General features: G+C 38.5%; 1 protein-coding gene across 1 annotated transcript in view; it reads left to right on the top strand.

The window, feature by feature from the left end:
* Positions 1-12,878, top strand: part of LOC129225206 (kinase D-interacting substrate of 220 kDa B-like) — an 87,907-nt gene that overhangs the window by 30,863 nt on the left and 44,166 nt on the right. The window contains exon 10 of the mRNA XM_054859773.1: positions 1,378-1,555. Coding sequence (XP_054715748.1) covers positions 1,378-1,555 — 178 coding nt within the window. The remainder of the gene's footprint in view (positions 1-1,377; positions 1,556-12,878) is intronic.

Raw genomic sequence — 12,878 nt, 5'->3', positions numbered from 1 at the left:
TCATCGGACAAATACATTCAAAAGTACACTCAACATTAACTTTCACAAAAGAGAAAGTGAGTGATCAGGGAAATGGGAAAAAATAAAAACATGGTGCACAAATTACTTTTTGATATTCTATTATTTCATACTTTTGTGTGAAGCCAAATTTTTACATCAATAGATTGATTTTGGTTATGTATCATGGAAAAAGAAATGTACATTCAAAATATAAGAAGATATTTAATAAGTTAAATTAAATTCTGTAATTAAAAGTATTTATTATTTTCAGCTAACACCAAAAATACCGGTATTTACCTCAGCAAAAACCGGTATTACAAAATTGCAAAACGACTCAAAATACCGGTATTCGTTTACCGGTGTTGCAATCACTAATTGACGCCAGTTGAATACCACTGAAAATGATGTCCTATTTTTATCCCTCCTGCATCACTTCAGATTCATAAAAATATTTCAGGGAACATGAATTGTTTTGCTGATGATGTCAAAGTTATGGAGATTGTAGAAAATGAAGAACTAGCAAATCAGCTGCAAGAGGATCTAGATCATATTACAGAGTGGGCTGATAAATGGGGTATGGCTGTTAGTGTTGGGAAATGTCAAGTGCTACATTTAGGGCATGGAAATAAGTGTACAAGTTATTATTGCAAGGTTCAGTCATTAGTCAGGCAGAAAAAGTTATTGATTTGGCCATCTTAATGTCAGGATTTAAAGTTTAGTCAACAGTGCAGCACAGCTAGTAACAAAGCCAATAAGATGCTTGGGTTTATCAATAGATCTATTTCAAACAAATCTAAAGAAGTTCTTCTGCCGTTATATAGAAGTTTGGTAAGACCTCATTTGGAGTCAGTTTTGGTCTCCTTATCTCAAGAAAGATATTAATGTATTGAAAGGGTTCAAAGGCAGGCTACAAGGCTAATAAATGGACTTTATCATTTAGACTACGATTCCAGGCTTAGAATGCTAAAAATGTACAGTCTTGAGCAAAGAAGAGACCGAGGGGACATGATTCAGTAGTTTAAATTTTTTAAAATGAAAGATGTTACGCCCATGTAACATCTTAACAATTTAAGATGTATAGCACTGAAAACAGTTTAGCACTGAAAACAGGGCAAAGGGTCATTGTTTCAAGCTATTCAAATCTCAGGCTAACCTGGAAATAAGGAAAAACTACTACTTTGGTAGGGTTGTGGGCACTTGGAACAGCTTATCCGAAGGTGGTAATGAGCAAGGGGGTGGATAACTTTAAGAGGGCCATTGTTCTTTATTGAGGACTAATAAATTGACTAAGACCAGCCTAGCCTCAGAGCCTGTTGCTGGTCATCACTTTTGTATTTGTATTTGTATATTATTTTAGTGTTCATTATTTTCTTGCAGAAAGGTGACACTGCCTTGCATATTGCCATGAGGGCAAGAAGTAAGGCTATTGTAGAGATACTCCTGCGGAATCCCAAGAACAGCCAGCTGCTGTATAGGCCCAACCGGGCTGGAGAAACACCATACAACATTGATACAAACCATCAAAAAAGTATTTTGGCTCAGATTTTTGGTGCCAGTAAGTTCTTTTTTTTTTTTTTAATAGTCATTAAATTTAAGAGAAAAAACGAGTACACATGCTCATGTGATGTTGATTATTCAATGTTCATTAAAAATTATATGCTTTTTTTCTCAATGACTGAGCATTTAAAAACTGAGTCTCTGGTTGGTTCACTATCAATAAGAGTAAGAGTTAATTTTTAGAAAATGAGAGTCTGTTTAATGTTGTTAATGACTTTTTGTATCAAGTTCTTCTCAAACATATTATATTAGAGATTATTTAGTAATTAGAAATGAGTAAAAGTTGATATGTACAGTAGATTTTTTATTGAAAGTATCTCATCTAATGGAAAAACAGTTTAACAAAAGGAAATTGCAATAATTTTAATTAGATTATTCATGTGCTAATGTTGAACTCTATTTGCTTTTTCTTAATGCATAATGAAATTTCAAAGTACTGTTTACTCGTTAAGAAAGAAAAAATTAAACTTACCTGTACTTTTAGCTAAAAAATGCAGTAAAATTATAAATATTTTATTCTTTCACCTCATACTTTCTCTGTTTTGAATTTAAGAATATATAATGATTTTGTTGAACGGAAATTCATTCAATTCTATATTTTTTGAACTTATATTAGTATGCTTTTCATCTTCAAGTGCATTTCTATAACTGAGTTCAATTCTGTTTTTGCATTATTTCGTAGATGCTTTTCTTTAAGAAATTTTACTGGTCGAAATTTGACTCAAGTTTTAAAAAAGGAGAATCATTTTTTTTTTTCAAAAAATATCTGTTTTGTGCATAAAACATGGGTATGAACAAGCAGCAGCTGCATGTATTGAATCTTAATCATCCAATAGCACATTTATGTGTCCTTACTTTCTATTATAAGGGATTGACCAGAGGTACATTAATGTGTTTTCATCATTCATATAAATAGAAACAAAATAAAATTATAAAAATTATGAGTAGTGGAGAAAATATCTCTCCAATGCATTGGCATTTGTAAGCAGCTCGAGAGGAAATTTTTTTTACTGTATTTAAGCATATTTTATGTTGTATATTTCTCCATCAAAGTGCTTGTTTTGAATCATATTGCACTGTTGAACATCATTAAAAACTTGAATCTAATATTATTTTCTCGCAACAGATTAGCTTAAAAACAAGTTTATTTTTTTCTAATTATTGATCGATTGAAGCTAAAAGGTTTTCATAAGTAGAATATATTTTGCAAGTCTCTTGATTTCTTCCCATTCCCTGAAAATTTTGTTGAAAACTATTGTATTATATTATAAGGATATGAGGAATATATTATTTTTTCTAGAAAGGGTATACAGCTTCTTAAATACTCATATGTTTGCCAGCCACACTATTACATTTTGATGTGAAAGACTGGACAGTATAGTGTTGATATAAATACTATACTTAACTAGAGTATGTTGTGGACTCACAAAACTTTCTTCTTTATCTTTCTAATAATTCTGATCCCTCCCCATGCTTGATGAGGAAGCAATATTCAAAAGTTAACGACCATCCCTATTCCCCATTTATCTCAAAAGCAAAGCAAAGAATGAAAATTGAAAATTATTTTAAAAGCCATGCTTAAAATAATTACAAACATTTATTTGTTAACAAAAACAAGATGGCAACATTAAAAATTTTAAGTCATCGCGATTTTCTGGTTATTTTCCAACAGTTAAAATCATGCGAGATGACAGTCTGTTGCAATTTATCTTTCTTATTGTTGCATTTATAAAGCTATTTTTATTCACACACAAAAAAAAATCAGCCCCCCATGGAGCAATTGACGCCAAAATTAAACCAACGCCTGTTTACAAATGGATTTACATTTATTCCAAATTTCATCCAGAACGTAGCATTACTTCTTGAGATATGGCATTCACAATGAAAAAAAAAGAACATTCGATTGCGCCATCCCCTTTTCAACTATTTACATCAAAATAGAATCAGCTCTTATACCCTCTAGGGGCTACTTGTCGATAAATTTTTGTTTGATTCTGTTCATTATTTCTTGAGATACAGCAGTCACAATCGACAACAAAAAATGTTCTATAGCTCAACTCCCGTTTGAGCTATTGAAACCAAAATTGAACCAACACCTGTACCTGTTAGGGACAACATATGGATAAAATTTTGTTTGATTCCGCCAGTTACTTGCTGGGAAATAGCAGGCACTTATAACTCAAAAAATGTCCCATTGCTCCACCCCCTTTGGAAGAATTCGCACCAAAAACCATTGGGCACAAGTTCATATAGCGGCACATATGTGTACCAAATTTCGTTCGATTTCATGCGGTAGTTTTTGCTGTAGAGCGGCCGCAAAAAAACTGATCACACACTCACAGACAGACAGACATTTTCCAAAAATGGTCGAAATGGACTTACCTCAAAACGTTCAAATCCGTCAAAAAATCGGAATTCGAAAATTTGCACGAATCCAATACTTTCTTTTATATATTAGATATAGAAGAAAGTAAAAATCCAATACCTGTTGTGTATTTTTCTGATAAATTGTACGTACTTTCATAAATTATGACATGATGTTTTCATTAACATTGGGAAATTAATTGTGTTACATCATACAATTCAATAGAAACTAGCATTTATGATTGATGGTTGGACCGTGCGTAAAGCTTCAGTTCGTTTTATGTTAGATAAACATAATGTAACGGATTCGGTGCGACTTCCACTTTCTTGAAATGAAGACACAGTTCTTGATAAAAACACAGGAAATTTATTTACACTATGTACAGGAAAGATCTTCAACAACTGCTAAATTATTCATCAGTAATTAAGCAATTATCACACAACACCGTAAACTCAACGTTTACACACGTATTTACTTCCAAATACGAAAACAACACAGCGAAATGCCTCGCTATAAACAGAGCAAATACACACTCAGCACAAATCTGAATCGAAACTCAACTGTTTATCCATCGCTAACGGCTTTTATAAACATCGAAGAATTTTCCACAACATTCTTTCTGCTTCCAGAAATACGTAGACCGTTTTACAACTACACTTCCATTGATAAAATCAGTGAATGAAATAAGAAAAAAAAGAATAGGGGGTTGTATACTTTAGCCATATGTTAAGGGGTTGTATATTCATTACGGGAAACTATTTACAGGTTACGTTACTACAATAATTACTATTTACAGAATTTGTAACATTGCCCCCTTCCTAAGGACTGCACGTCCCGGGCAGTACAATCCCCAGAAAGGGTGCCAAACTTCTATCACAAGTTTACAAATATACACATTAATTAATAACTAACAGATACAGAAAACACAATAATAACAAGAAATATTACTAAACATTAAAAGCAAAAATTATCTACCACTTTTATGTTATCAACCATGGTTGTTTACGTAATACTCATGAACTATGGCCATAGTATGGGGCTAACCGATCATAATGTACAACCCTAGGTTTTGCATTAGGTGATTTTTGGATCCTCACTACGACGTCATTTAGTCGGTTAAGGACTTTGTAGGGTCCATCCCAATGCGACTGCAATTTGGGTGACAGACCTTTCCGTCGGATGGGATTCCATAACCAAACCTTGTCGCCTTCGTTGAATTCATGTCCAGTAGACCTTGTGTCGTATCGGGTCTTCATCTTCTCCGCCGCGATGTTGATTCGCTCTCGTGCGAAGTTATGAACGTCTTCCAACCGGGCCTGGAGATCCTGGATGTACTCCTCAGGCGATGAAGGCGCATCCGGAGGACGACCGAAGACGAGATCACAAGGTAGCCGAAGCTCTCGTCCGAAGAGCATCTGCGATGGGGCGTATCCGGTAGTCTCGTGGACAGCACTGCGGTAGGCCAGCAGGAACAAAGGCAGCTTCTTGTCCCAATCCTGTTGATTTCTGGAGACCATAAGTGAGAGATTATTCAGGATTGTGCGGTTAAATCTCTCCACCATGCCGTCCGATTGTGGGTGTAGTGGTGTTGTCCTAGTTTTCTCAATTCCGAGAATTTGACATAGGCCCTTAAAAACAGCAGAGATGAAATTCCTCCCTTGGTCGGAATGAATCTGCAAAGGTGTTCCATATCTCGAGATCCAATGTTGGACTAGAGTCTCTGCTACGGTAGTAGCCTCTTGATCTGGAATGGGATACGCTTCGGGCCATTTCGTGAAATAGTCGATGGAAACAAGAACGTATTTGTTTCCATCAGCAGTTCTTGGTAGAGGACCCAGGATGTCGATCCCAATTCGTTCGAAAGGAGCTCCAACGTTGTACAGATGTAGCTTCCCTCTGCTTCTCTTCTTCGGTCTTTTACGAGCAGCACAGGCGTCACAAGAATGGCACCACTTCTCCACATCATCCTTCGCCTTGCTCCAGAAGAAGCGCTCCCGAACTTTATTAAGGGTTTTCAAGACACCAAAATGTCCTCCAGTCGCACTACTATGTATTTCTTTCAGAACATCTGAAATCCTTGATCGGGGAAGTAGTAACTGCCACCTAGACGTTTTGCCGTCATCAGATTCCCATTTTCGGTACAGTACGCCGTTCCGTAAATGGAGTGAATTCCATAAAGCCCAGTATCTTTTTGTTGCAGGACTAAAGATGGAAACGTCCTGCCAGCTAGGTCGCCGACTGTCACTTTCCATGAACTCCAAAATTGGTTTTATGTCGGGGTCTTCAAGTTGATCTTTTCGAACTTGGTCGTCACTCCATGGATCAGGTTCTGATGATATTGGAGTCACTGTCACCTGATAGGCGGTAGGGCTAGTCGTTCCATACTGTTTCTCGATTCGGGAACAATAGTGGCAGTTCTCAGGACAGGGTCTCCTTGATAAAGCGTCAGCATTACCGTGAGATAACCCTTTTCGATGCTTGATCTCCATGTCATATTCCTGGAGCCGCTGTATCCATCTGGCTATCTGGCCTTCCGGATTTTTGAAGTTCAAAAGCCAAGTTAATGAGGCATGATCTGTCCGAAGCAGAAATTTTCGGCCGTAGAGGTAATGATGGAAGTGTTCTACAGCTTTCACTATGGCCAGTAACTCCTTTCTGGTGACGCAGTAATTTTGCTCCGACTTTGATAAGCATTTGCTCCAGTAAGCGATGACATGTTCATTTCCGTCAATTTCTTGGGATAAAACAGCTCCAATTCCCTCGTTGCTCGCATCAGTGTCCAGGATGAAGGATTTTTCAGGCTGAGGATAGGCGAGGATAGGCGTTGATGTTAAAGCCTCCTTCAATCGTAGAAATGCATCTTCGCATTCTTTGGACCATTCAAACTTTTGCTTGCTCTCCGTCAGCTTATGCAAAGGTCGTGCATTGTTGGAAAAACCCTTCACAAACTTCCTGTAGTACGTGCAGAGCCCCAGGAAACTTCGCAACTGATGGATGTTTTCGGGACGACTCCAACTCTTGACCGCGGATACCTTTTCCGGATCGGTTTGTACACCCTCAGAAGAGATGATGTGACCAAGGTAGTTCACTTCCCGGCGGAACAAATTACATTTGGATGGGCTTAACTTCAGATTGGCTTCCTTAAGCTTTTGCAGCACCTTCCTAAGATTTGCCAGATGTTCTTCGAAACTGCGTCCCACGATGATGATATCGTCTAAATAGACCAGACAGGATTCGTAGGAAAGTCCTCTTAACACTGTCTCCATAAGACGCTCGAACGTAGCTGGTGCATTGCAGAGGCCGAAGGGCATCACTTTAAACTGCCATAAGCCTTGTCCAGTTGTAAATGCTGTCTTCTCTCGGTCATCAGGGTGTATCTCAACCTGCCAGTAGCCGCTCTTCAAGTCCAGGGTCGAAAACCACTTGTGTCCGGAAAGAGTGTCCAAGGTGTCGTCTATCCGTGGAAGAGGGTAACTGTCTTTCTTGGTGATTTCATTCAGCCGTCGGTAATCGACACAAAATCTGGTGGAGCCATCTTTCTTTCGGACTAAGACGATGGGAGAAGCCCAGGGACTGGATGACGGTTCGATTACATCATTCTCCTTCATCTCTTTCAGGAGGGTCTCAACCTCTTCCTTCTTGGCGAACGGTAGTCGTCTTGGATGCTGTTTAATAGGGGGGTGCTCTCCAGTGTAAATCCTATGCTGCGTTAAATTCGTACGGCCAACATCCTCCGATGTAGATGAAAACAAATGCTTGAAATCGTCCACCAATTGTCCCGCAGCAGTTCTCTGATCTTTTGATAATGGCGCACTCCCAATTAACTTCGACGTCAAGAACTCAGAAGACACAGTCTCAGGGGAATTGATTCTTCTAATGATGCAGTTTACTGGAGTACAAGTTGCCAACACTTCACCTTTTCGGATATTCCTTGGCCTTTCACTCACGTTGGCGACTCTCACAGGAATTACATCCTTAGAAAGGTCCACAAGCGTAGATGCTACCAGTACTCCTTTTAGGCTATTGCTTAGGTTAGGGTATTCAATGAGTCCAAATCGAAAACTATTGCTTTCTTCAAGGGAGCCAGGTATTAATGATTCTGACCTTGAGGGAATCGATAGATCTGTTTGGGCTATTATTTGATGAGCGGATTTTACATCACTTTCTGCAGGGAAAACGGCTATGTCTTCTCTCATCGAGTGCAGCTCATTAGTCTTGAAGTCGAGAGTGAAGTCATATTTCTTCAAAAAGTCCAATCCGAGAATGAAGGGGTCCGTGATATCAGCAACGAATGCCGTATGATGGTAGGTGGCATTCCCAAACACTATTTCCAAGTCCACTTTGCCCTCAATCTCAATTTTGTCACCTGTCACAGTCTGGAGACTTACGCGTGGCGATGTCCACAACAGTTTCAATCCAAATTCACGAGCCACATCTGTCCTAATGATTGTCACATTGGCTCCAGTGTCAACAATCAGTCTGCAGGGGTTCCCATTTACATGTGCGTAAATGAAAAGTCCATCACTGCCACTACTAGAAGAGGAAATCTGCAGAGCTTTAGTGGTGGTGATTTCCTTCCCTCGCGTAGCTTGGCGAGCCGGACAACTCCTTCGCAGGTGTCCTTCACTACCGCATTTCCAGCACTTCTGCTCTTGTTTCTTTTGGGCTGTTATGCTGCTCAGATGTCTTGTCAAGTCACCGAGTTGTCTCTCAAGTTCAGCGAGGTGGGACGACCTGGAATCAGACTCATCAGCTTCCTGAGTCCGGATTAGATGGCGATCCACATGGGTTGCTTCTTGGGCAGCCTCGTATCTCATCGCATACATCAAAGCGGATTTCAAGTCGTTTACATTCGCCATCCGGAGGGCCTTCTGGATCTCAGGATTCCGAACTCCGTCGATGAAGTAGTTGAGTGCCAGGTTGTCCCGAACATCCGCAGGACAGTCGCAAAAAGCAAGATGAGACAGTCTCTCGACGTCCGCCGCTAGCTCTTGCAGGGTTTCCCCGGTTTTCTGGAAACGGGACTTCAACTGGAGTCGGCTGAAATCTTTCTGGCACTTCTCACCGAAGCGAAGCTCCAACGCAGATGTGAGGGCGGCGAAATCCAGGCGCTGGCTGTCCGGAAGGGTCTGGAGAATGTCCGCTGCGTCACCTCTCAGGGATGCTGCAAGATGACAGGCCTTGGTAGCAGAGTCCCATCCGTTCGCTTCCGCCACTATCATGAATTGAGTTTTGTAAACCTGCCACGAAGTTTTCCCATCAAATGTGGCAAGTTTAATGGACGGTCGAGCAACCGATGTGGGAGCGCCAAACTGTACAGAGCTGCTTTCCGCGGTCGCCAATCTCCTTTCCATGTCTTTAATTATTTCTTCCTTAAGTTGATGAAATTTTCTATCTTCTTCTTCCAGTTTATTTTCTACAGCATTGCATCGGCCTTCAACGGAACTTAATTTTTCTTCAAATTTCTCTTCGATTTTATTTTCCACTGCGATGAATCGGCCTTCAACTGCCTCAAACTTTCCTTCAATAGCATCAACTCGATGCTCTATCTCATTAAATTTATTTTCCATCACAGTCTTTACCGAAGTAAGATCGTTTTTAATTTCCTCTTGGTTAGAAACTAGGTCATTTTTCAGCACCGTTAAATCACTTTTCAATTGGTTTTGATTAGCCGCCATATCATTTTTCACAGAGGTGATTGTGTCAAGAAGTTGTTTTAATTGTTCATCCATTGCGCGAGTAATCACCATAAAAATAAAGTCCTAATTCAAAAAAAAGTCTTTACGAAAAAATGTCCAAAGTCACACTTACTCCAAGAAAGTCCAGAAGAAGCCCCACGTTGGGCGCCAAATTGTAACGGATTCGGTGCGACTTCCACTTTCTTGAAATGAAGACACAGTTCTTGATAAAAACACAGGAAATTTATTTACACTATGTACAGGAAAGATCTTCAACAACTGCTAAATTATTCATCAGTAATTAAGCAATTATCACACAACACCGTAAACTCAACGTTTACACACGTATTTACTTCCAAATACGAAAACAACACAGCGAAATGCCTCGCTATAAACAGAGCAAATACACACTCAGCACAAATCTGAATCGAAACTCAACTGTTTATCCATCGCTAACGGCTTTTATAAACATCGAAGAATTTTCCACAACATTCTTTCTGCTTCCAGAAATACGTAGACCGTTTTACAACTACACTTCCATTGATAAAATCAGTGAATGAAATAAGAAAAAAAAGAATAGGGGGTTGTATACTTTAGCCATATGTTAAGGGGTTGTATATTCATTACGGGAAACTATTTACAGGTTACGTTACTACAATAATTACTATTTACAGAATTTGTAACAATAATGTTTATTTGAAAGACTGAAAGATAATACTTAGAAATGATTTTGTTGGAGCAATAAAGTAGGAACCTTTATACCTGTTGTGTATCCAATACCTGTTGTGTATTTTTCTGATAGATTGTACTACTTTCATAAATTATGACATGATGATTTCATTAATATAATTGTGTTACATCATACAATTCAATAGAAACTAGCATTTATGATTGAAGGTTAGACCATGCTTAAAGCTTCAGTTTGGTTTATGTTAGATAAACATAATGTTTATTTGAAAGACTGAAAGATAGTACTTGGGAATGATTTTGTTGGAGCAATAAAGTAGGAACCTTTATACAGAAGTTTTGAAAGATTTCTTTTAGAATGTGCTGCTCAGTTTGGTCTCCTTATCTTAAGAGAGACATTGACTTATTAAAAAGGATTCAAAGAAAAGCCATTAAACTATTAAGAGGACTTTCTAATTTAAATCATGATATAGTATGTTATGGTCAGAACAGCCTTTATGTGTACGTGTATATTAAATATTTAGGTACAGTCTGCCCATGGATGATATGGAATTGGCCAGTGTCCAGTTAAGACGAGTCTATCTACATGAGGGGAAAAAGTAAAAATTTGATGCTCGTGTTTGGCTTATTTGAATATGACTCTGCTTAATTTAGACGCTAACATGCATCTACAAAAGCTGGCATTCCTGAAAACTAATAGATGCTTCCATTTCCGCCTGTAAACCAGATGTTTGCCTTTCCATTTATTCAGTGGTCAGACTATAGGTTATATGTAGTCTTGGCCATTTATAGTGAAGCCATATCGTCCACCCAGAGCAACTGTACGGTATATAATTCTAGGAATAACAGTAAGGTATCCTACTCAGTAGTGTAACTATGGGATCTAGCTCTCCTGGCAAACTAAAGAAATTACTCCCCCCCCCCCCCAGGGTCACCCACATGGAAAGTCACTGAAGGTCATTGTGACCTCCCATTTTTTTTTTTTTTTTTTTTTGGAACATTTTGATTAATTGATTTGACAAATAGAAAGCAGCATTGTAATTTTTTTCCCTTATTTTCCTTTTTAGAATTGTTTTCAATGATGCTCAATGTGCCTTCTCAGTAGATAATATAAACCCCTCTAGCTCTTTTCTTGCGAGTTTTTTAAAAATTTTGTAAAAGCATTTTTCACACACAAATTCTATAATAATAATAATAATAATAATAAACTGTTAAAATTTTTTTTATTTTTAAATCAGTCGAAATGCTGCATCCCTAGCGAGAGCCACTATTGCCAACCCCTAGTTACGCTACTGATCCTGCTGTTGCTTTGAGGAGATGATTATGTATATTTAATTAATGGCTATAATGTAATAGCTTTACTTCATTTCCCTTTTATGTTTTACTGTGTAATATGTAACTTTTTATAACCAAATTACGGTTATAACGAATTGTTATAAAAGAGCTTAACTGTAGCTTTTCAAAAGTTGTAAAAGGTTTAGCACCAAGCAGCCCCCCCCCCCCCTCTCTCGTCTATTCTTCCCTATCAGTTGGGCCCATGATTGAACTAATATTGTCTCCAACAAAGTTGAAATTTATTTGAAGTTGAAATTTTTATTCTTCCTAAACCTTTATCAAAACTCTAAACCTGAACTTCCACACTTTGTGTAATAAACTCAATTTACTTAACATTGGACTGCATGTATAATTGAATTGAATATGTATAGAGAAACTGCTTGTCGTGATGCGCGAGTTTAATTTTGTGAAATCATACAAAAAACCAAAGAGAAAGCGATTTTAGGCCGTGGAAGTGGAAGCATCGCTGCCGCGCATAACCTCAGACCAACGACTGCCTTGAATGCCCAAGAACAAAAATTTAAAAGAGACTTACCCGGGGGTGGTGTTTGTTGACGATAGAAAACACAAAATTAATTACCACACATTCTTTATTCTACGTTACTTCCAAGCAGACATGAAGACAGGCACTAGGCATGGTGATCACCAGAACATTTCACTTAGTATAAAAAAAAAACAAATGCGAGGAATACAGACTTAAGAGTTCATGAATGGAGCTGGGTTTTGTTGCTAAGTTCGTTAACGATCAAAAAAAGGTAGAGTTCTCACGGAGGGTGGTAGAATATTTAAATTGAAATGGACGAAGGACGTACAGTTCGCTATGAATATGGTGGGATGTTATCGAGGGATGGCTTTTGATAAAAAAAATGTCCGTTGCAGGCCGATGTACGTTGAGACGAAAATGGTGCAGGCTGTAATCACCATGGTGACAATGTTGAGCCCGTCGCACGCTTAAAAAGGATTCGAGGTACTTTCAAGGTAATTGCGGATCCATGCCGTCACCTCATGCTCATTTGATTATCGAAAAAGTAGTTACATTAAGGGGACGATTCAGGTGCACTCTGCGTGCCGCCATCGGACGCCATCATTCAAACAGGTGATGGATCATCAATGCACTCATCTTCAGCTGCGACGAAGTACGGTCTTGATTAATATATTTCAAACATATATGAAAAAATGAAACGTTCACCTCATGTTGAGGTTATTAACGATTTTGCGGCGAGCAACGGCCGTCCCCAGACGCCGTGCACCGATGC

This window comes from Uloborus diversus, chromosome 6 (genome assembly GCF_026930045.1).
Source record: "Uloborus diversus isolate 005 chromosome 6, Udiv.v.3.1, whole genome shotgun sequence".
Lineage (NCBI taxonomy): Eukaryota > Metazoa > Arthropoda > Arachnida > Araneae > Uloboridae > Uloborus > Uloborus diversus.
Note: the sequence above shows the minus strand (reverse complement) of the source record. Positions and strands in the feature narration are given on the sequence as shown.